The sequence below is a fragment of the Acartia tonsa genome, chromosome 12 (genome assembly GCF_053477335.1).
Source record: "Acartia tonsa isolate MP-2025a chromosome 12, ASM5347733v1, whole genome shotgun sequence".
Classification (NCBI taxonomy): domain Eukaryota; kingdom Metazoa; phylum Arthropoda; class Copepoda; order Calanoida; family Acartiidae; genus Acartia; species Acartia tonsa.
The window spans coordinates 23,868,358-23,891,818 of NC_137271.1; the positions used below are offsets into that span (position 1 = coordinate 23,868,358).

At 31.6% G+C, this 23,461-nt stretch overlaps 2 protein-coding genes across 23 annotated transcripts in view; one reads left to right on the plus strand and one right to left on the minus strand.

The window, feature by feature from the left end:
• Positions 1-1,316: 1,316 nt before the first annotated feature.
• The window catches only part of LOC145333015 (uncharacterized), a 38,820-nt gene continuing 16,675 nt past the window's right edge, over positions 1,317-23,461 (plus strand). For 15 of the 20 annotated variants that reach the window (XM_080178144.1, XM_080178146.1, XM_080178151.1 and 12 more), the window contains exons 1-10: positions 1,317-1,527; positions 1,996-2,070; positions 4,796-4,866; positions 5,079-5,133; positions 15,565-15,618; positions 18,273-18,305; positions 18,629-18,682; positions 19,436-19,468; positions 19,794-19,847; positions 23,254-23,286. In XM_080178144.1, coding sequence (XP_080034270.1) covers positions 1,333-1,527; positions 1,996-2,070; positions 4,796-4,866; positions 5,079-5,133; positions 15,565-15,618; positions 18,273-18,305; positions 18,629-18,682; positions 19,436-19,468; positions 19,794-19,847; positions 23,254-23,286 — 657 coding nt within the window. In that variant the 5' untranslated portion in view covers positions 1,317-1,332. The remainder of the gene's footprint in view (positions 1,528-1,995; positions 2,071-4,795; positions 4,867-5,078; positions 5,134-15,564; positions 15,619-18,272; positions 18,306-18,628; positions 18,683-19,435; positions 19,469-19,793; positions 19,848-23,253; positions 23,287-23,461) is intronic. The other 5 variants (XM_080178149.1, XM_080178152.1, XM_080178162.1 and 2 more) reach the window with 3 other exon arrangements.
• On the minus strand, positions 6,031-13,622 carry LOC145333018 (uncharacterized). 3 transcript variants are annotated; one of them, XM_080178164.1, is made up of 11 exons: positions 13,399-13,622; positions 12,874-12,981; positions 12,212-12,329; positions 11,511-11,597; positions 10,041-10,210; positions 9,674-9,793; positions 8,971-9,226; positions 8,291-8,374; positions 7,281-7,352; positions 6,754-6,929; positions 6,031-6,175 (listed from the first exon to the last, which is right to left on the minus strand). In XM_080178164.1, the coding sequence occupies exons 2-7, from the start codon at positions 12,975-12,977 to the stop codon at positions 8,995-8,997; spliced, it is 831 nt and encodes a 276-aa protein (XP_080034290.1). In that variant the 5' UTR covers positions 12,978-12,981; positions 13,399-13,622; the 3' UTR covers positions 6,031-6,175; positions 6,754-6,929; positions 7,281-7,352; positions 8,291-8,374; positions 8,971-8,994. The 3 variants fall into 3 exon arrangements, with proteins under 3 accessions (XP_080034290.1, XP_080034292.1, XP_080034291.1); XM_080178166.1 differs by lacking the exon at positions 8,971-9,226; XM_080178165.1 differs by lacking the exon at positions 8,291-8,374.

Consider the following 23,461-nt stretch of genomic DNA (forward strand, 5'->3'; position numbering starts at 1 on the left):
AGTTTTAATCTTATGATTGTACATTTCTATATTCGTAGAAAACTGGATATAATAAGATGCTAGACATAGTTTTTTCGTATGGATGAGAACCGGTTCCTATCCACCGGATTCAAATGAATACGAGAATAGTTATTTCTCGTATCGTATTATAAACGGCTTTCCGCGGATATAGAATGTACAATTATAAGATTAAAACTAGTTTTTTTAGCCCCGTGGTGCCGAAGGCACCGGCTAAAAAAATGAATGAATACGAGAAAATGTATTAAATCATTTGTAAAGTTAATCTGTAATTTACTGCTAATAAATTATATCATAAAATCAGAGTTATCACTCCGCCACCTTTGTCTGCAAGAGCTAAGTTTAGAAAATAAACCACCTTCTCACTCTTTAATTTTTAATTATTTTAAAGAGGTGGGAAGGTTTCAATGCTCCACGGGAATTTTGTAGTTAAAGCTTCTGAAAACTTGTTTTTAATCAATAATAAAATAAATCCTAAGTATGTATGTATACTATGACCTAATGGGGTCACAGCAAATATGGCCTGAGATATTGTATCATCTAAAATTCATTTTTAAAAGGGAAGCTTTTCTATAGTTAGGGTTAGTCCGTTCATCAGTCCGTCACGGTTAGTTTTTTTCGTGAATTTAGACATATTAGACTTACCCTATCGATTTCAAACTTTGCATGGTGATTCCTGTAGTAGTTAGGTACTATTTAGAAATCGTATCAACTCTATAGTCATTACAAAAATGTCCGTATTCAGTTCTGACACTCTAAAAGTGCTAATGTTTGTTTGTCCTTCAATTTCAGAGTTTCACTTTTAAGGATGTTGTCATCCTTGTTATTAAAATATTTCGGGGGTAATTACTATAACAATAACTAAAATTTATTTCTGTTATTATCATAATTCTGTCTTTTATGTGTAATTTTATTATTAATATTAATTAAAGAATATTTTTGTACACTAAACAATTTGTTACTAGGCAATAATTATATTTTAGAAGTCAGTAAGAATTATCATATTTGGAAATCAAGTTAAACAGATTTTATAATCATTATTTGTAATTTTTTATAAAATTGCTGACACACATACAACAACAGACTAGATAAACATAAGTTTGTTTTAAATGAACATAAATTTTAAACAAAATAGTGATATTTTGACTTCTCTTCTCCTTCCCACATTAATTAGAAAAAAAATTAGATAAAAAAATATTATTTTTTTATGTTAGGGCTTTAAAAATTATAGATATAATGATAATTTGAGATTAATAGTAGATGATATGTACATATTTATGATATTTAATTTCAGATTTTGTAATTTGCCAAAGAATGAAAATATTTGTTCTCATTCTTGTAAATGTTTACATGGTGCATGGGTATGGGGAATGTTTTCCAGAGATGGTAAACAAGACCTTTATCCATCTACCACCACAGAATGGTCCACCAGTTGTTAACACCCCGTCCAATGAAGAATGCTTTCAACGTTGTGTGGAAAATGTAAAGTGTATAGCTTATACATTTAAGGTAAATTTGAGATAATATTTATTTTAAAACTTCAGGCGTGGACTTTATGAATTTCCTTAACCCTAAAAGACAGACCTCTTTCTGCACTTTAATCAGTTAGAGGGGGGGGGGGGGGGGCTTGATAACTCAACCGGATCATGTGAAGGAAACGAAGTTGCGGGTTTCACCATATTTTCACAGTAGCTTTTCTTCTATTTCTAGCCACTGCACTGCGTGGGTTCTAACCCTACTGAACAACAACCTTAAATAAGCTTTCAAAAAATACTGTAAAAATAAGATGAAACCCGCAACTTTGTTTCCTTCACATGACCCACCTAACCTACTTACAAGAAGAACTAGCCCCTTTTTTATTTTAAAATTTTCTGTCCTCTAAAAATTGCCTCTTATAAAAATGATTCTGTTGATTGATTAGGGAAAAATCTATGAATTTTATAAAATGCGGCAGATTTAAAACAATATTTATTTTAGTATAAATCCTTGGAATGCAGCCTTTTCCACTTCATGCCAGATATTGAATTACCAGAGAAGAAAATTCCATGTCAGGTAAAATAAAATATTAACTTTAACGCTAATTTCACTATAACAAATACACATCATATTGTATACTGATTTTTAAAAAATCTTAGAATAAATTATTTGTGCTTATCTTAGGGAATTAAGTAAATAGTTTAAGACATTATGGGCTAAAACATATTTTTATATAAAAAAAAGATGGAAAGAGGGTTGGTCAAAGCAGATAAAGTTTAGAATAGAATCCAGGTAGAAGATTCTGCTTGGCTAGGCTGAAGTAAAATTGGAACTTTTGAAAGACCAAAATGTCTATATGGCTGTTAGTAAATCACATGATATCAGTAATTATTCTGAAAAAAATATTTGAAATAAATACCTTTTGCAATAATTTACTAAGAGCCATATAGACGGGCATGCAGCTTTCTTTATCCTATTCACAATGGATTGAAATCTAAGTTTATGTGCAAAGCCTTAAAATTTTTATTAAGTAAGAAATTACTTTTACAAAATTTTACATAAAAATTGGTCTCAGAATTTCTACTACAGGTTGCGCTGATAAATATGTTTTCATACAGCTGATTCACACATACTAGCAACTACATTCATAAATCGAGGTAGGGGGGAGGGGGGGTGGGGGAGGAAAGGGTTGGACACACTATGCTCACCCTTAAAATTCATAAATGTGGTTAATCATACTTATCAAAATCAAAACACTTTGATTAACATTATATCTTGTAATGTTTGTCTAAAACAACCAAGCAACTATTGCTCTTATCACTTCCATATGAGGTGTGTACCAGTGGTGTCTTTTTTTAGTGCAACACTAATATATTTTAAGGGTCAATGAGTACCTGCTAACCACCTATAATGAAATTAAATGCTAAATAAACAAATCTATTTAGACACAATCTAAAACTAATATTTAAAGGCATTAAGATAAATTATATGTTTAACAGTATATTTTAGATTTTGATACAAATTAAAATTTTCTTGTTTTGTCCAAGTATCCACAGCAATTTGTACTTTGGTACAGTTTTCTTTACTGCGCATGTGCATGTCAGAAATTCTTTCAAATTTCTAAAAATATTTAGGGTTTTCTATTCTATACTTTGGGGGTGGTATATTGAAATGGTCCATTGATATATATATGATATATATAGTAAGAGATATAAGTTTTCCGGAATTTTAATGTAGGGAGTAGATTTGAAATCTGCATCAAATTTTAAGGATTTTTTATAAAATTCGTATTTTTGTAAAATTCTTTATCTAAAAGCGAAAATACATTTTAAGTTAATTAATTTTGACCAATAGGATATGTGGATTTTAAACTACCTGCGCTCTAATTGGTTGAATGATGTACGACATCCAATCAGAGCGCAGATTTTTTAAATCCACCAATCACAGATGCCAAAATTGATTAACTTAATTTGTATTTCCGCTTTTAGATAAAGAATTATACAAAAAACGAATTTTATAAAAAATCCTTAAAATTTGATGCAGATTTCAAATCTACTCCCTATATTACAATACCGTAAAACTTATATCTCTTAATATATAGTATAAATGGAAGCTACTAAATATCATATTTCTTTTATTTAAAGGGACTGTGAACGTAAATTTTTCTCATCTTAATATAAAATCTTAACATTCTCTCATTCATAATATCTCACAGATAGAGCAAAACGCGCTTTTGTTTGCTTAAAAAAGGGCTTTTTCCAACGATTTTTATAAGGTCCAGGGAAAGGAAGAAATTTTTCGGACTATATAAATGTGCATTAAATTGCTTTTTTCTCCCATTATAGCTAAAATGAAACTTTTTCACATAGTTCTTGATTTTTCCTGAAGTTTAAGCTGACTTTTAACATAATCCTTGCTTTAAACCAATGTATAGTTACTTAGAAATTGATAAAATAAGCAATATTTTTTATTGAAAACCAAATACAATAACAAGCTAGAAACAGGTTTTTTAACTTTAGATGGCCCATCTCTCGCCCACCTTTAATTATAAATTTGTAAATAATAAAGATGCAATATTTCTTTATAAACAGTCTGATAAAAGTGTAAACTAATTCTCCAAAGTGGGTTACTTATTGTCCAACACAATAAAAAAGGATATTATTATTTTAAATAACCTATAAGATTCAACCCTTTGTAGACAGTGAGGTATTTTTTTGTCAATAATACGAATTTAAAATAGATCTTTATTACCTAATTACTACGTTATAAAAAAAATAATTGGAAATTTTATATCATAAAATAAATCCTTAACAGTAAGTAAATTGTTTCAACTATATATGACAAGTTAAATATCCAAACAAACATTATAGGAAACAAAAACATTCAGATTTTCCCTGTTTTTTTCTTTTTCCCTTCCAAAATAACATAAAATCAAGGCATTATTCTTGGATATTTTTGTTAATAGAACGTTTTTGGTTGATCAGTGTAGTGAAATGTGCTTAGAAAATGTAAAGATTTGATAATCAAATGAGAAATTTTTACGTTCACACTCCCTTTAAAAAAAAAATAAAATCCAATCCTATGTACTAAAGTAATTTATATGTCTTAAGAACACTGGTCTCATTGTACCACAGTTTAAAAAGAGTTTAGTTTTTAAGGAGGGTTTTAGGCTATTTGGAAGTACTCTACCCTACCAAAATAAAGTACTACAACTTTCATGTCACAAAGATTAGGCTAGGCTAGGTTCGAATTCTTTGATTTATTTAAATTTCTACATATTTATATCATCCAATTGTTTTAGGGTCATTGCTTAACCAGATACTTATCGTTACCACGTTGGTGCAAGGATATATCCAATGATACACCATCCTAGTAAGTCATCTATTTTATTGGCACTGCTACTCTTTATCACTAACAACCAGACAATCAACCCTTTGTTGGTATATCCTTTGTGCAATTCATTATTGAAATTGATTGGTGTAGAATTTTTAAAATCATGGCTCATATTTGAAGAGGGGGGGGGGTGGAATTTAACAACTCATTTCCCTCTGTTTGCATTTTTTCATAATGTCTATTTGTTTCAGTCACAGTCATCTAATAAGTTTTGGTGTCCTGTGTAAAAATCAACTAAAAATGCAGGTATCATTAAATCATTATTCTTTATTGACTATGTAATTTTTAAGTAGTTTAATTGGGTGATTGAAAGAACTTTTTCCAGAAGAGAAATAAAAACCTTCCTTATATTAGTAATGTACACTTTTATCTATAATACAAATTAGAATGATTTCTGTCTGTCCGTCTGTCCCTTAAAATCGGATTCTACTCTTCAGGGTATATACCTAAAGGTCCTGTGCTGGTTTTAAGCTATTTTCTTGGGGGTTGGGACACCCCCAACCCCCCCAAAAAACAAAAAAATATCATCCCCCATTTTTTTTTATAAAGAATTTGCTTAAGATTTCCTTGGTCCTTTTAATAAAATTTAAAATCACCTCCAGGGGCGTAGCCGCTAGTATATACATATTGAAGTTGTATTTTTGATCCCAGGATCGATATAATACCATAAAAAAACCTAGTTTTTACCACTTTTATGGTAAAATTTTACCAGCCTATACGATTTAAAAGGTGGTAAAATTTTACCGTAATCGTGGTAAAAACACTTTTAGTGGTACTCCGAGACGCTTTTTACCATCGATTTTTACCACAATTATCGGTAAAATTTTACCAGATTTCCGGTAAAATATTACCATTTTAGGACGCAAATTTATACCAGATTTTGACCAATTTTTACCACTTTTTTGGTAAAATTTACCGCAAATTTCTGGTAGATTTTACCGAAAAAGTGGTAAAACTGTTCAACACCTGGTAATATTTTTGCCCTAAACTGGTAAAATTTTACCAGAAATAGGGTAAATATGGTAAAAATTTACCAATAATTGTGGTAAAAACGGGTGGTAAAAATCACGAGAAAGTGGTAAAAAACGACCTTAATTATAGAAAAACATTGCTTGTACACGAATCGCAAAAATAAAAAAAAAATTGTTTTCATTATTATTTTATTGATTGAAACAACACTTAAACATATTTTTCTTGATTCTACTGCTCTGGCCGCGAAAACTGTTGCGCAACCTCCAGGATTTGCCTGGCACCGGCCCCATTCGACCTCGTATCACTGATTTTCAACCTGGAATAAAATTGCTCATTAGTTAATTAGATAATTACAGGGATATAAAGGGATAAGACAATGGCTGATAAATTGATGTTCATCTCTAATGATGATACACATCGTTACCCCTTCTGTAGATTACAATAAGTGATTGAAATGTTAGGACACTCAACTTAATGAACCAACCAATAAAAAATCAATAAAAGTACCCAAGGTTGTTAGGCCAAAGAATAAGAAAATGTTATTTGAAAACTTTGGGGGCTAGTGTAATTTACAGCCCAATGTCCCATCCCTCCCTACTAAATATCTAATCTATAATACAAAGTAGAACGATGTCTGTCCGTCCGTCCGTCCGTCCCAAAGATAAAGCCTATACTCGCTGTTTACGCAAATGTGTCAGAACTTCCCCCCCCCTTACTCTCACACCTAAATTTTTTCTTTTGAAAGCAAAAATAAAAGTGTGTAGGTTCAACTCCCCCTCTCCCCCCTCATTCATTTCCTACAGGCATCTTGACACGTGGCAAAAAAATCAGCAAACTTATCTAACTAAACATCTTTGAAAACGCAGAACGAGAAAAAATAAAGGGAAAGCTTACCTGGAAAACATAAGCAGTAACAACATCCCTGGCTAACAAGAACATGCTGTGTCCATACTACTCGGCATCATAACAGGGAACCCGATCTTGTCTGCCTCCGCCTTCAAGGTGTCCAGGCTCTGGTCCTCTCCGTGGTAACCGTGGATTACAGGTACGTTAGCGGCTTCCATGATCATCTAAAAAACAGGTTAAATATTAGAAAAATTGTAACGACAGACTTCTTTTAAATACACAGTTGCTTTTCCTAGAGCCTACTTGTGTTTCGTCTTAAAAGAGGATGGTTGGAGGGTTTTTACCAATGAAAATATTCGAGGTCATTTTTCCAAGAAGCGGTGTCATACCCCCCCCCCCCCCCCCCGCCAAAAAAACAGCATAAACATTCCCTGAAAATTATGGAAGACCAGAAGATTGAGATCGTACAGGACAAATGAACAGACATCCTGTTACTCCGGTATAGTATAGAGTGTTATTTTTTTCTACTTGAAATCAACCAAAATAAGTTCCTGAGTAGCTACTCTATCATTTACCTTAGATGTAGACTTGATACCCATATCTCTAATGGCAGTGGACGGTGGACCAACAAATATAACTCCTTTCTCCTGATAAAAAAAAAAAATTTAAATTAAAAGGTAGGTATCATTCTTATTAATATAATATTACATTCTTGAAATTAACCAGAAAAAAACGTAAGCAGTACAGTCTGCACAGGGTTTTTACGGGAAGGGATGTAATCTTAGAGGTTTTTAAAAAACGGGGGGGGGGGGAATCTACATAATTTTAATTTTAAGGGGTGTGTTGTCAACCCCATTCCTCACACTAATGACCGTGGACAAGATAATGAACGAAATATACATATATAAATCCCCAAATATATTGAACAAAACAACACCTTAGATTAGTTCAGACACTGCTAGTTTGAATGAACCAATCAAGATTTAAAGTTGTGAGCTAACGTGTTTATAAAACTTTGGGTACCAGTATAACTTCCAGTCTAATATCCACTCCCTCCCTGCAGTCAAATGGAAAATATTACCTGTCCAGGGATATAAAATACACGTGGATATTATTAATGACATATCATGGAAATTTGTTGTCATGAATTTAGGTTCCTAACATGGACTTCATATATTGGTCAGATCGTTTACCCAGAAGGAGGTAAGGGGGTGTTGTAAGGGAGGAATAAGGGTGTATCTTTATTTTAGCCCGCTGTGAGTACCGCTTTATTAGAGTACATGAAAAACTGGTGTAACATCCAGGTAATAATATATCCATTTACCCAAGAATCTTAAGGGATAAGACAATGGTCGACAAATTGATGTACTGTACATGTACAACCCCATTGATGATACACAAAATTACCCCTTACATAGATTACCTTTTGTGGTTGATACGTTTGGACACTCAACTTAATGTACCAACCAATCAGGGATCACTTAATCCCCAAAGTTGTTAAGCCAACGAATAAGAATACGTTATTATAAAAGTTTGGGGACACGTGTAGTTAACAGCCCATTGTCCCCTCCCTCCCTGCATTTACCTGGCAAAGATTAGCAAACTCGACATTCTCGGAGAGAAATCCATAGCCAGGATGTACAGCATCGGAGCCGGTTTCCGCCGCAACCTAAGATAATACAGTGTATGGTCAATAGTAACTAAGCCCCTAGAGGCCTCTAGGGGCACTTGAGTTAGTGGTGAGTTGAAATAGATCCCAACATTTTTTTATTTTAGTTTCAATAGAAAAAGTAAAAAAAATCCATCTTAAGGCTTAAATATGATCAGAAAATAGAATAAAACCAACTCAGGACCTATGTGATGCCTACCTAAAATAGAGAACCCAATCGGATCAGTAGTTATTTAGAAAAAAAGTCTTACTGCTTTATATAATAGGATGATGCATTACTGATTATATGCTTCACGTGGCGTATGGAGTCGTGGAACGCGGGGTCCTAAGTTATGGAGGATTAAATGAAGGAAGGAAGTGGACTGTTTATTACACTAGTCCCCAAAGCTTTATTTTCTTCTTATTATAACGTTTTCTTATTCATTGGCTTAGGTAACTACTTTGGGGAGTTAATTAAATTTTGATTTATTGTTTCAATAAGTTGAGTGTTCAAACGTTTTTTAACCACTAATTTTATGTATCATCGATGTTGATGTTCATCAGTTTATCGGCCATTGACTTATCCCTTTACATCCCTGATATAAATTTGATTTTACCTTGGGGGTGGCCGACCTCTTGGTTCAGGTGAGTAATCCCTGGGCCCCTACCGGGAGGTCCCCTCCTGGGTGACGGGGAATATTCTCTGTGGTGGGGGGGAGGAGGTCCGCGGGGGGGGGTCCTCGTGGCGACATATCCCTCATTGGCGGTGGGGGGCCTCTGTAACGTTGTTGTGGAGGGGAGTAGTCGCCCCTGGGGTGTGCCTTCCTTGTGAAGTAATGTGAGGGGGGTCCGTAGCCATCTCTCCTCTCATACCTGAAAAAATAAAAATAATTTACTTAAAAAGTTAAAATTCATTAAAAAAAAGGTTTTTAAAATTTTTTGATTGGTAGAAAAGGGAAGAACTAATAAAAAAGAGCATATCTAGGTAGGAAAGTTATTGTAATTTTAGAAAATCTTTAATAAAGCAATAAAAGAGATGGTAGGCATTTAAAGTTAGCAAATTTGGAAATTACACTAATATATTTTGTTTATATACTAAATTGTTTAAAGTAAAAAGGTTCTTTGTCTTTAGCTTAAGATTTCGATAACTACTAAACCGATTGAGTTCTCCTTTATAGGTAGGAAAGCTTCTCATATTACACGGAATGGTTTTAGACTATATTTCTGTCCCCTATCTATCCTTTTTAATACAGAGCCCCTAAATGCTAGGGCCGCAGCCGCTAGCAATATCTAAACTAATCTTAAAATTTAAAATTTTACCTTGGTGGAGGGGATCTACCACCCCCTCTGCCACCACGTCCTCTGAAACCACCCCTGTCCCCTCCACGGCCTCTGCCTCTAAAGCCACCCTTATCACCTCCCCTTCCTCTAGAGCCACCTCTGTTATTTTTAAATGTTTTCATTTTGAAAAAAAAAATTCGATGATTTTTAGTAAGTATTTTGGAAGATTAATTTTAAATTTTTTTATCTTAGGTACTGCTGTTTTATTAGCGCAGCAACTTTATAACAAAACTGTACGTCAGTCCATGGCGAAATTACAAAAAATGCATTGCTTTTAAACGTTACATTTAATAAATAAGCCTACCTAAAGATTTTCTAACTTTTACTTTTTAAAACAAAAACTTTCCTAGAGTAATGTGGGGGGCTGCGTCTTTCATACCTATCCCCGCCCCCACCCCGGCCTCTACCTCTGTAAGAACTGCGCCCCCTATCACCTCCGCCTCCACGTCCCCTGCCTCGTCCCCGGGATATTTCCACTCTCAGCCGTTCACCGGCATATAATGTACCGTTCATTTCCTTAAAAAATAAAGTGAAGTAAAAATAACTTCAAGACCTGAAGTTTGTTTAATAACAATAAGGTAAAAATAAATCAAAACAATTCCCTATAACTTAAAAATACCTCCTACCCTTGTGGAATATTCTAAACCCTTCTTGATCTCCCTAAACCTAACTAAAAGCAGTAGTGAAAGTTTCAAACAAAAAATTCAAGTAATGAAAAGGTGAAGGCAAGCCTTGACTTTTAAGGGGTTGGCAACACCCAGCCATTTTGTTGTAAAGAAACTAAAATATTGTTTGTATTATTATACAGATCTACAAAGATAAATATAAGCTGCGAAACTTTTCTGTAACTTACTTCTTCAACTGCCCCCTATGTTTCAAATGCTGATCTGAGGTCTTGTTTCTTTACAATCTAAATAAAAGAATTTGTTATAATCAAAAACTATAGGTATGAAACTAAAAAAATACGACAAGAAACCTTATACTTTTTAGCTAGACCAAAATAATCAGTAGGTAACAAGTTTGAAATAGATAGGACAATTCCTACATGCTTGAATTAATGATAATAGCTATGAGTTTCGTCCATACAGACCGGCCATCCAACACTAATTATAGAAAAGCTTCGCGTTTACAAAAAACATAATTCCCTTCCACAAAATAACAATGATAACGTTTATGAGAGTAAAGCTCTCAAATAAGACAGTGGGACAAACGGAATTTTGTTGGTAAAACTTCAAGGATTTTAAGGGATAAGGCAATCCCCGATAAATTGATCCACATCATTAATGATTATTAACAAAATTATATCTTTATAATTATAATTTTTTTTTCAATTTTTTTCAATTTTGTACCCACCCCCCCCACCCCCCCGACTACCGACGAACAAGTATTTTAGGTTAGGTTAGGTTTTAGGCTAGGGAGCCGAGCGCTGCGGCTAGGCAGGCAAGTGGGCCGAGCGCTGCGGCTAGGCAGGCAAGGGGGCCGAGCGCTGCGGCTAGGCAGGCTAGGGAGCCGAGCGCTACATTTCTAAAAGGATAATACCACCTACTCTAATGAATGTAGAATATACGTGGATATTACGACAGGGGGAAAAAATTGTCGTTATTTTAGCTTGCTAACATGAAATTCGTTTATTGGTCAGTTTGTTCAACCAGTAGTAGGGTAAGGATTGGGTTTAAAGAAGGGGGGTATCTTTATTTTAGCCAGCTGTGAGCATCTCCTTATCAGAGTAAATGAAAATGTGGTACAACATCCCAGTAATAATATATCGATTATTTTTATAAACTTTAATGGAAAAAACATTAAAAAAATAATATACCTGTCTAGCTAACACTCTGGTAAGGGTTTCCATAGTCTTAAACCACTCCCGGATTAATTCTTCCCATAAAGTTAGTCCACTCAAAACCTAAAACAAACGAACTTATTTTGACAAGTAGAAAAGTTGGTGGAAAAATAATTCATCTAAATTAATGAAGCAAAAATTCGTCCCCAAACTTCATTTTTAATTCTTGATACAGATTTTAAAGGGTGGGGCTTAAAGGGTGTTAACTCCACTCAACCCGTAAAACCCCTTATTTGTTTCCCTTCAAAATTAAAAAAAAAATATATTAGATTACCAACCTCAAACCTTTGAAATCCCTCATTTTATCCCTCTTAAAATTAAAAGCTTGACGTACAATCAACCATTGGTTGTCTTTAGGACGATTGGCAAATAGATCTGATTCCTGTACTGTAGAACAAATAAAACATTATGGAATGGATATAGAATATACGTGGATATTGATGACAGTGGAAAAATTGAAGTCAATTTAGGTTGCTAACATGAAACTCATTCAATGGTCAGTTTGTTTATCCAGTAGGACGGGACGGAATGGAGTAAAGGGGGCGAATTAGGGTTATCGTCATTTTAGCCCACTGGGAGTTTTACTTTATTAGAGAAAATAAAAATCTAGTGTAACATCCAAGTAATAAAATATCTATTTCTGCAGGTTATCTTAATTATAGTATAGCTAACATTACCTCTAGAAACTGATCCCAAAGTTCACAGTACAAAACAACATAGAGATTAGCCTTGATCCATGTGACAATGAGGGTCTGGAAGATGGCCTGGGTCAACCTTCCTCCAAGGGTGTCCTCCCTGATAAGCATAGATAACTATTAACTAAAGATCCAAGAACAAATTAAATATAAATAGGCTATTTTTATTTAAGTGTGTAGGTAGGTATAAAGTATACTTTTTATCTAAAAATGGTATTTTTGTCTCTGATTTTATTTATCGCGTCGTATTATAGACAGCTTTCCGCGACTGGTAAAATGAGAAATTTTCAGATCAATAGCAATTTTGTTAGCCCCGAGGGGCCAAAGGACTGGCCTAACAAAGCTGGTATTGATAATATAATTTCTAGACTATTGTTCATAGAAAATTGTCTGTAATACGTAATTTTTCAGTATGGCCCAGAACCATTTTTAATCCAGGGGATATTTATCGGTTTCAAAGCCATACTGGAAACTCTTTGTTTAAGTCAAAACTACATTAATATCAATTTTTCTTTATTTTAGATTTAGTGTGCTGACTAAACAAACTAATTTCATTACTTCTTCTTTACAAGCAAAATGCTAGTGAATTTGTTCTTAAATACTTAAAGAAAATCGTAACTTCTCTATAATAATTATCTATGTGCCTGCGTCTTGGTGGTGTTTCTGTGAGGGTGAGTTGAGTTATCTGCTGCAAGATAAAGAGTAACTGCTCCCATGTTCGCCCGTCCATCTTTACATTCATTACCATAAACCTGACCAAAATAAAATTATTGTTAGATTAGGAATATCTATTTCTTAAATAAAATTAACAGGATGTCTTTCTGTACCATGTGAAAAAGTTTAATTTTAGCTATAATGGGAGAAAAAATCGGCGTTATCCTCTTAGAAATTTTTTTTTCAATTTTTTTCAATTTTGTCCCCCCCCCCCCCCCCCCCCCCCCCCCGACTACCGACGAACAACTATTTTAGGTTAGGTTAGGTTTTAGGCTAGGGACATTTTAAATAATACGAAAAATTTCTTCCTTTCCCTGTACCTTATAAAAATCGTCGGAAAAAGCCGTTTTTTAAGCAAACAAAAGCGCGTTTTGCTCTATCTGTGAGATATTATGAATAAGATAATGTTAAGATGAGAAAAATTTACGTTCACAGTCCCTTTAAAGACACAATACCTGTAATAATAATGTACAAACTTTTCAACCACTAATAATACCCTGGCCTTTCTAATTAAAGCCTAGGCAGAGCAATGCTGGTTAGCTCAAACGTGTACCGTGGTTTCTGTAGAACTGTAATTCTGAAGCCAATACAGGGTTACGAAAGTTTAAATTGATTTTTTTTTTTTAATGTTAATATTAAATGTAATATAGTTTTGTAATGACATATAAAATATATATTCGATAGAATATAAAAAAATATAGTGCATTCAATATTAAAAAAAAATATTTAAATATATATATAGTTGTTAACCATATAGAATCTATTTCCGGCCGGGTTCTTAAAAGATATTGCCGCGTTTTTTCGACATTTTTTACGCTATGAATAACAAGCGCGACATTCGCGAAATCTAAAAGAGTATACAATGATTTATTTAATTATTTCGCTTTTGATGGTACGGCCTTCATAGAAAAAAAAAGATTATCTTCAATCCATTTTTGCTGCATATTAATTAATGCATCTTTTTAGAGCTGTGTTAGACATTAGAAAAATTGCTAAAAAAATAATTTAAAATTCAGTATTTTTATGTTATATACTCTGTTTGAAATTCTCTCGTCAACGTTCAATCAATCAATGTCTAAAAAACGCCGAAAAAATGTGGCATTCATCTTTTAAAAACCCATCTCGGTGGTATTTCCGGTTGGCAAAGACAACATAAATATAGAAATCATGAAACATTGTTGTTCCACAATTTTGCCACATTTTTAAACATCTTGCTTAAAAAAAACTTCCAAACAAATTGTAAATTCTACAAATTTAAATATTTAGAGAAAATTGAGTAGTAATTTACTTCTTGATTCAAAATATTTGATTAAATTGAATCAAAACTAATAATTATTTTTGGCACTCTATATTCAAATAATCATAAGCTTATCAATAGTGCGCGCACAGAGGTGCCATAAATTTCAAAACTTAAAAATATAAGTTTTGTAGCGAAATTACTCTATAATTCGAAATCTCTGTCTTTCTTTTAGAAACATTCAGGGGAATATACGAAAGCTTATATTTATATTAAAGATGAAAAATCGATAAATTCAAATGCACACGGCACATCTGCGTAAACACACCCTGGATTTTTTTTCTTTTAATTTTAATTCGTATGAAGCTAGCTCAAATAAGTAAATATTAAATTTGATATATTTTTGATGATGCGGGAGGATGTTTTAAAAGAAATGATGAAATAATTTTCAAGGTTTTAAAAAAAAGTTAGCTTCTTTTATGCGAAAAAATTCAATAAAAAGTAAAAATTTTTACCAAAAAGTTGGTCAAATTTTACCAAGTTTTTTTTTTGTTAAAGTCCAAAAATCTGGACTTAGCCTAAAAATTTACCTTGTCAATTTTTACCAAAAAGTTGGTCAAATTTTACCAAGTTTTTTTTTTTGGCAGAGTCCAAAAATCTGGACTTAGCCTAAAAATTTACCTTGTCAATTTTTACCAAAAAGTTGGTCAAATTTTACCAAGTTTTTTTTTTTGGCAAAGTCCAAAAATTTGGACTTAGCCTAAAAATTTACCTTGTCAATTTTTACCAAAAAGTTGGTCAAATTTTACCAAGTTCATTTTTTTTGGCAAAGTCCAAAAATCTGGACTAAGCCTAAAAAAATACCTTGTCAAATTTTACCAACTTTTTGGTAAAAATTGACCAAATTGCGTTTTTTTGTCTAAGTCCGAAAATTCGGACTTAACCTGAAAAATAGAGTTGTAAAATTGACCACATTTTTGGTAAAACTTCCAAAAGTGGTAAAATTAAAAAAAAAAAAAAAAATTTAAATTTAGGCTTCATTGTATAGAAGTCATTATTTTAAAGTACTACAACTGATTATGAAGAGCTGTTTTTTATTTAAAACACAAAAAACGGGTTTTTTTGTTTCGTCAAATTTTACAAAAAAAATGGTAAAATTTGACTAATTTTTTGGCTAAAATTTTTGCTGGTAAAATTTACCACGAAACTGGTATATTTTACCAGGTTGACCAGCTTTACCACTTTTCTGGTAAAACGATTTTTTTTTCTGGTATTTCGTAGAACCTGGGATAATGCTAGACAGGAATACTATTTCCAATAAATTTTAAGTAAGTTCGAATGATTGCAATTACAGATAATACCATTTGTGCTTTTCTTTTATTAGATTGAGAACGACAACTTAAAGAAAGAAATGGAGAACATGAGTACTAAACACCAGGTACAGACAAATTATTTTTGTTTGATTTGATGTTTTTGGAACTATAGTGTCAGCATTTATACTAATACCATTGAATCTTTAACCCTTACAGATCGGGCCCCAATTTCCACCTTATAAGATTGGGGGGAGGGGGGGGGGGGGCTCTAAGCCAGAAAAAACATTGGTCAGTTACCGGTCAAACGGTCAAATGGTCATAACACCAATTTTCTCAGATGTTCATTGATATCTAAGTATTCACAAAAAAAATTAAGTCTCTACCTTATACACATAAGTCATAATGTAGAAATTAAAATTTATTTAGAATTTTCTCTTGCCGACATATTATTAACAACTTAAACTGTTTTTAACCTATTTTTAAAACATATATCAAAAATATACTATGACACCAGTAGAATTAAACTGCAGAGCCTAAATTTGAATTAAGTCCCCAATAAACTTTTTTGAGGGGATTTAAAAATTAATTTTACTGTTGCTGTGGTCTTTTTTGATCAGAGCAAAAGGTCTTTTTTTATTTGGGTAAAATTCGTAGCTTTTAGAGTGTTTTGCTTCATATATATAGTATTCTGGTATAGAGTAAAATTAGGCCTTTTGATTTCATCTAAATTAATTCATTAAAAACTTAATTCTTTACAATATATCAATGAATTAACTTTATCGTGCTTGTTTTCCATCACTTATTTAAAACACAAAAAAATTGGCTGTAAAGGGTTAAATAGTGAAAGATGACAACAAACGTTTATGCAATACAACAAATTTTTTTTTGTCAAATATACAAATATGATAAAATATAAGATTATTCAAACTTATTTTTTTAAATATTTTTAAAAAGCATGTATCTTTTATGTGTATAGTTTTCATTCTTTTCATTTTAATTAAATAAAAATTATTTAACTACATTGGAAATAAGTCACTTTGTGAAAACACTCTTTTTTGAATTGTAAAAAACTGAAATGAAACAAGACTTTTAATTGGTTCAGACTTCAGAATAATATGTTTTATTTTAATGTTAAATTTCTTCTATATAAATTATTGTTTTAGAAAAAAATTATTTGCATCGAACAGAGTAGAGTTTTTATTATTGTATTGATATAATCTGAATCACATCAAATTGTTCTGTAATAAACAATTTAACCCCAAACTAAAAAATGCTTTTGCTTCCATCAAAATGATCACAGCAACATATAAAATTGATTTTTAAATCCCCCCAAAAAAGTTTATTGGGGACTTAATTCAAATTTGGGCTCTGCAGTCTGATTCTACTGGTGTCATAGTATATTTTTGATATATGATAAAAAAATAGGTTAAAAACAGTTTAAAAAGTCATGAAGTCACAGCTCTTTATCTTACCTACATTAAAAATGACATTGAAAAAACTAGATCTGTAAGGGTTAAGGTGTTTGGCCTCCAACTCATCCTAAAGTTTACAAAACAAATATTTTCTGCTAGGTTGGTCTAAATTCAATAAAATCAACCTCTTTTGTACTACCTTGTAGATTTTTTCCTGTCTATTTTGTGGATTTTTCATCATTATCCCATTAAATGGTCAGAAGTAGGCTGCCAAATACTTTTTATTTTACTAAGATAGATCAAATATTAAAACATATATCAAAAATATACTATGATACCAGTAGAATCAAACTGCAGAGCCTAAATTTGAATTAAGTCCCTAATAAACTTTTTTGAGGGGATTTAAAAATTAATTTTTACTCAGAGCAAAAGGTCTTTTTTTATTTGGGTGAAATTCGTAGCTTTTAGAATGTTTTGCTTCATAGATATAATATTCTGGTATAGAGTAAAGTTAGGCCTTTTGATTTCATCTAAATTAATTCATTAAAAACTTAATTCTTTACAATATATCAATTAATTAACATTATCGTGCTTGTTTTCTATCACTTATTTAAAACACATAAAAATTGGCTGTAAAGGGTTAAATAGTGTAAGATGACAACAAACGTTTATGCAATACAACAAATTTATTTTTGTCACATATACAAATATGATAAATTATAAGATTATTCAAACTTATTTTTAAAAATATTTTTAAAAAGTATGTATCTTTTATGTGTATGGTTTTAATTCTTTCATTTTAATTAAATAAAAATTATTTAACTACATAGGAAATAAGTCACTTTGTGAAAACACTCTTTTTTGAATTGTAAAGAACTGAAATAAAACAAGACTTCTAATTAGTTCAGACTTCAGAATTATATGTTTTATTTTAATTTTAGATTTTTCAATAAAATTAATTGTTTTAGAAAAAAAAATATTTCCAATGAACATAGTAAGGTTTTTTATTTATTGCATCAATATAAAGTGAATTATATAAATTGGTCTAAAAGCCAGAATATAACCCCGAGTAAAAAACACCTTTTGCTCTGGTCAAAATGACGGGAGCAACAGTAAAAATTAATTTTTTATTCCCCCAAAAAAAGTTTATTGGGGACTTAATTCAAATTTGGGCTCTGCAGTCTGATTCTACTAGTGTCATAGTATATTTTTGATACATGATATAAAAATAGGTTAAAAACAGTTTAAGGGAGTAATAAGCGTTTAAAAAAAAGTTTTCAAGGGACACCCTGTATATAATCTTTTATCTATCTTTTCTTATAAAAAAAATATTTTTTTCTAATTATATTTGTTTCTTTTATTTTTAGGAAAAAATGACAAACATGGAGAAAACTATTCAGGTCTTAAATTAAATATCATATCTGTAATTATATTTTGATTAAAATTTCACCCCCCACAGTTTATGACTGTAAAAATCTAAATAGACCACTGATATTGAGCTAAACAAGATGTGAAGATTTCATTTCTGGCAACCAGAAAATCAAAAAAAATCTAATTTTTGTGAGGAAAAACCCTGCAAAAAGCCTTGCAGGGTTTTGTCACCACAAGAATAGGCAAATAGTGCCAGAATTCTATTTCCAATAAATTTTTTTTTTACATCATTTTAAGTAAATTCGAATGATTGCAATTCCAGATTATACCATTTGTATTTTTCTTTTATTAGATTGAGAACGACAACTTAAAGAAAGAAATGGAGAACATGAGTACTAAACACCAGGTACAGACAAATTATTTTTGTTTAATTTTATGTTTTTGGAACTATAGTGTCAGCATTTATACTGACACCATTAAATAGGTAACCCTTTACAGATCGGGCCCCAATTTCCATCTTATAAGATTGAGGGGGAAGGCTCTAAGCTGGACAAAAAATCGGTCAGTTAGCAGTCAAACTGTCAAAGGGCCAAAGCACCACTTTTCTCAGATGTTCATTGATATCTAAGTATTTACCAAAAAAAATTTTAGGTCTCTACCTTATACACACATAAGTCATAATGTAGAAATTAAGATTTATTTAGAATTTTTTCTAATTTTAGTGCTACCTAACCAACTTTGACCAGACACCACAACCGACACAGACCGGATATCCTTATACAATCAAGTCACAGCTCTATATCTTACCCCCCCCCCCAATCTGTAAGGGTTAAGCTGTTTGGCACCTATCTCATCCTAAAGTTTACAAAACAAATATTTTCTGCTAGGTTAGTCTAAATTCAATAAAATCAACCTCTTTTGTACTACCTTGTAGATTTTTTCCTGTCTATTTTGTGGAGTTTTCATCATTATCCCATAAAATGGTCAGAAGTAGGCTGCCAAATACTTTTTATTTTACTAAGATAGCTCAAATATTAGGGGAGTAATAAGCGTTTAAAAAAAAAGTTTTCTTATAAAAAAAATATGTTAAGTGCCATAAAACCTGAGTGTTTAATTTTGGATATTTTTTTCTAATTATATTTGTTGCTTTTGTTTTTAGGAAAAAATGACAAACATGGAGAAAACTATTCAGGTCTTAAAATAAATATATCTTATCTGTAATTATATTTTGATTAAAATTTTACTCCCTACAGTTTATGACTGTAAAAATTTAACTAGACCACTGATATCGAGCTAAACAAGATGTGTAGATTTCATTTCTGGCAACCAGAAAATCCAAAGAAATCTAATTTTTGTGAAGAAAAACCCTGCAAAAAGCCTTGCAGGGTTTTGTCACCACAAGAATAGGCAAATAGTGCCAGAATACTATTTCCAATAAATTTTTTCATTACATCATTTTAAGTAAATTCGAATGATTGCAATTCCAGAGTATACCATTTGTATTTTTCTTTTATTAGATTGAGAACGACAACTTAAAGAAAGAAATGGAGAACATGAGTACTAAACACCAGGTACAGACAAATTATTTTTGTGTAATTTTATGTTTTTGGAACTATAGTGTCAGCATGTATACTGACACCATTGAATAGTTAACCCTTACAGATAGGGCCCCAATTTCCATCTTATAAGATTGGGGGGGATAGCTCTAAGCTGGACAAAAAATCGGTCAGTTAGCAGTCAAACGGTCAAATGGTCATAACACAACTTTTCTCAGATGTTCATTGATATCTAAGTATTTACCAAAAAAAAATTAGGTCTCTACCTTATACACACATAAGTCATAATGTAGAAATTAAGATTTATTTAGAATTTTTTCTAATTTTAGTGCTACCTAACCAACTTTGACCAGACACCACTACCGACACAGACCAGATATCCTTATACGATCAACTCTTGCCGACATATTATTACCAAACCTAAAAAGTCATAAAGTCACAGCTCTATATCTTACCCCCCCCCCTGTAAGGGTTAAGCTGTTTGGCACCTATCTCATCCTAAAGTTTACAAAACAAATATTTTCTGCTAGGTTAGTCTAAATTCAATAAAATCAACCTCTTTTGTACTACCTCGTAGATTTTTTCCTGTCTATTTTGTGGATTTTTCATCATTATCCCATAAAATGGTCAGAAGTAGGCTTCCAAATACTTTTTATTTTACTAAGATAGCTCAAATATTAACCCCTTACAGTCGGGCCCCTTGCCGCACCTTAATCAGTTGGGGGGGGGGGGGGGGTATTCAACGCCCCCCCATGTTATCTCAGTTCCTATTAGAGCTAGAGGGCTAAAAAAAATTTGTGTAAGTCCCCTGTGTTATGATGAATTTCCGACCTTAAGTAAGTCAAGGTCAATTTCCACTTCCTTCACCCTTTTATTTAAAGTGGCTGTGAATTTGCAAATAACGTTATATATCTGGTAGATTAATGACAATTGAAGATAAATCTTTAAAAATATTTGCTAAAAAAATGATAAATATTTAATTAGATGAAAAAGAATTTTCAAATTTTCTAAACAGAACGATACCCCGCCTAATACCTATCATTATTATGAAAACTGAATAATAAATGCATTAAATACGAATAATCCCAGTGATTTATAGGGAATTGTATTCAAAATAGATAAAGCATTGTGTATTTTTTAAAATGTCATTTAAAAGTAACACAACATGATTATCATTTTAATGATAAAAAATGCAAAAAAGAAAAATAGTCAAAGTTCGAAAAATAAAATGTTTTTTACCGGCACAACATTTTATTACCTCTCTCTCTCTCTCTCTCTCTCTCTCTGTTTCTCTTCTTTCACTTTGCTATTTCTACCTCTAGGTTAGTTGTTAATTAAATATTATTTAAAGTGTAAAAAAATTAAACCATTCAAATCTATAAAAAGTCATTCTAATCTAAATTTATATTTTCTAATTTCTATTTAATCCACAAGCAACTGCATCTCTAGTATCTAAGGATATTCAAAGGGATATAAAAGGGCAGAAAAATAGCTTAAAACCAACGAACGACTTTTTAAATAAAAATAAAATAGCCTAAAACCTTTCCCAAAAACTATAAGAAGCTTCATTGTAAAAGTAAACCATATCGTTTCAGCGGTTAGCGAGATCCTTCTCTACAGATAAAAAAAGCTTACAACTTTATAAAATCTTTTCATTTAAAACTCACCCTTCAGTAAGTAATTGTAAGCAGGGAGGAAATGGATATTTGGATTTTCATTACATTAGTTCCCAAAGTTAATGACATTTTGTTAGTTGGCTAATTAACTTTGGGGACTTTCATAGAATTTTAATTGGTTGGTTTATTACTTTGAGTGTCCAAATGTTTAAACCACTAAATATTGTTTACAAAATGGGTAATTTTGTGTATATTTTCATTGTGAATATCCATTAATTTATCGGCCATTGTCTTATACCTCTAGTTCCCTGGTTAATTAGGTAGCAATGGGTGTGCGGGTGGGTGCGTTAAGTGTGTGTGTGTGTGTTAGTGTTATACTACGATAGTGTGTGTGTGCGTGTGTGTGTGTGTGTGTGACAAATTACAATAACTATTCATTTTGGAATAAAAAAAATAATGTTTATTTTTATGGTAAAACTTTAATAAAATGATTGATTTTTTTGCTGAAGTATATAGCAAATATAATAAATTTTTACTTTTTAAACAATTTAATTCTTAAATATCATTCTTTCTATAGATTTAAACAATTTTTCTATTGCCTTTATACCGGCTCAAATATAGCGAAATTTAGTTAATGATTTTATAAAATAAACCAAACTTTTTCATTACATTTTAAAGAAAGTTCGAAGACAAATATTAATAGACATGTACTACAAAAATATTTCCTAAGTATTGATTTTTTTGTTTTTGTCTGTGAGCGAAGAAATGGCTTATTTTCTTATAGTTTAATTGTTACATAGATTTTAATGTGAACTTTATGTGGAAATAACCTCGGCATTTTAAACTGATTTTTTTCTAACTTAATTAAACTTTTAAGGCATTATTCTATGGAAATTACATAAAAACTAAGAAAAGATAAACGAAAATGCATTTTGAAAAAATAAATTCTTGATCACTTTTATAACCTTTGTTTTTAGGTCCTTTTTTACTTATAAATTTCAAACGGCTGTAATTTTTTTATTTTTGAAGCTAGAATAAAATTTTTTTTCAGAAAATGTAAATTTTTATGTAAATTTTATATTTCAAATATCAAAATATAAATTTCAGCGACCGCAGCTGTACTTGGCAGCTGCTAGCCGCCGCAGTCGGCAGTCAGCGGGAAAACGGTGGCGGATCATTATGAAATTTTAATACGTTATTTAGACATGTAAGAAAATCTTAAGTTTAAAATTTGAAGTCTCTAAGTCAAAAATTGCGGCCACAGGAGCCTTTTAAAGATTTCTAGAGATCTGGAGGATCAGGACCTGCAGGATCATACCTGGAACCTGAAAGTGACTTGAACACCTGTATTTCATATCAGGATGTACTACTTGAGGATATTTTAGTATTTTGGTATGATAAAATGCTTTGTTTTAGTCAAAAAAATATTTTTGCTCTTTACCTGGATGACCCTGCCAGGTTTGCTGGCATCCTGTGCCAGCCAGGATGGAGATATTCAAAAAATTCCAACTCTCAGTTATGTGTCATACCCAAACTTAAGTCACGCACTTTGGGCTCTTTATCTTTCACACACAGAAAATGAGATAGAAAAAACCGGATGGGGTGGCGTTCAACGCCCCCCTTCCCCCCGACCCTTAAGGGTTAAGGGAGTAATAAGCGTTTTAAAAAAACAGTTTCCAAGGGACACACTGTATATAATCTTTTATCTATCTTATTCTTATAAAAAAATCTGTAAAGTGCCAAAAAACCTGAGTGTTTAATTTTAGATATTTTATTCTAATTATATTTGTTGCTTTTGTTTTTAGGAAAAAATGACAAACATGGAGAAAACTATTCAGGTCTTAAAATAAATATCATATCTGTAATTATATTTTGATTGAAATTTCACTCCCTACTGTTTATGACTGTAAAAATTTAACTAGACCACTGATATCAAGCTAAACAAGATGTGTAGATTTCATTTCTGGCAACCAGAAAATCCAAAGAAATCTAATTTTTGTGAAGAAAAACCCT

Bases quoted from the DNA above. Each gene is read 5' to 3' on its own strand.
- LOC145333018 (XM_080178165.1), bottom strand. From the start codon at position 12,977: ATGGTAATGAATGTAAAGATGGACGGGCGAACATGGGAGCAGTTACTC. The intron at 10,211-11,510 runs GTATATTATTTT...TTATTTTTTAAG, and splicing joins CCAGAGTGTTAGCTAGACAG to GAAATGAACGGTACATTATA. The intron at 9,794-10,040 runs GAAAGTTTTTGT...TAAAAATAACAG, and splicing joins AGCCCCCCACATTACTCTAG to AGGTGGCTCTAGAGGAAGGG.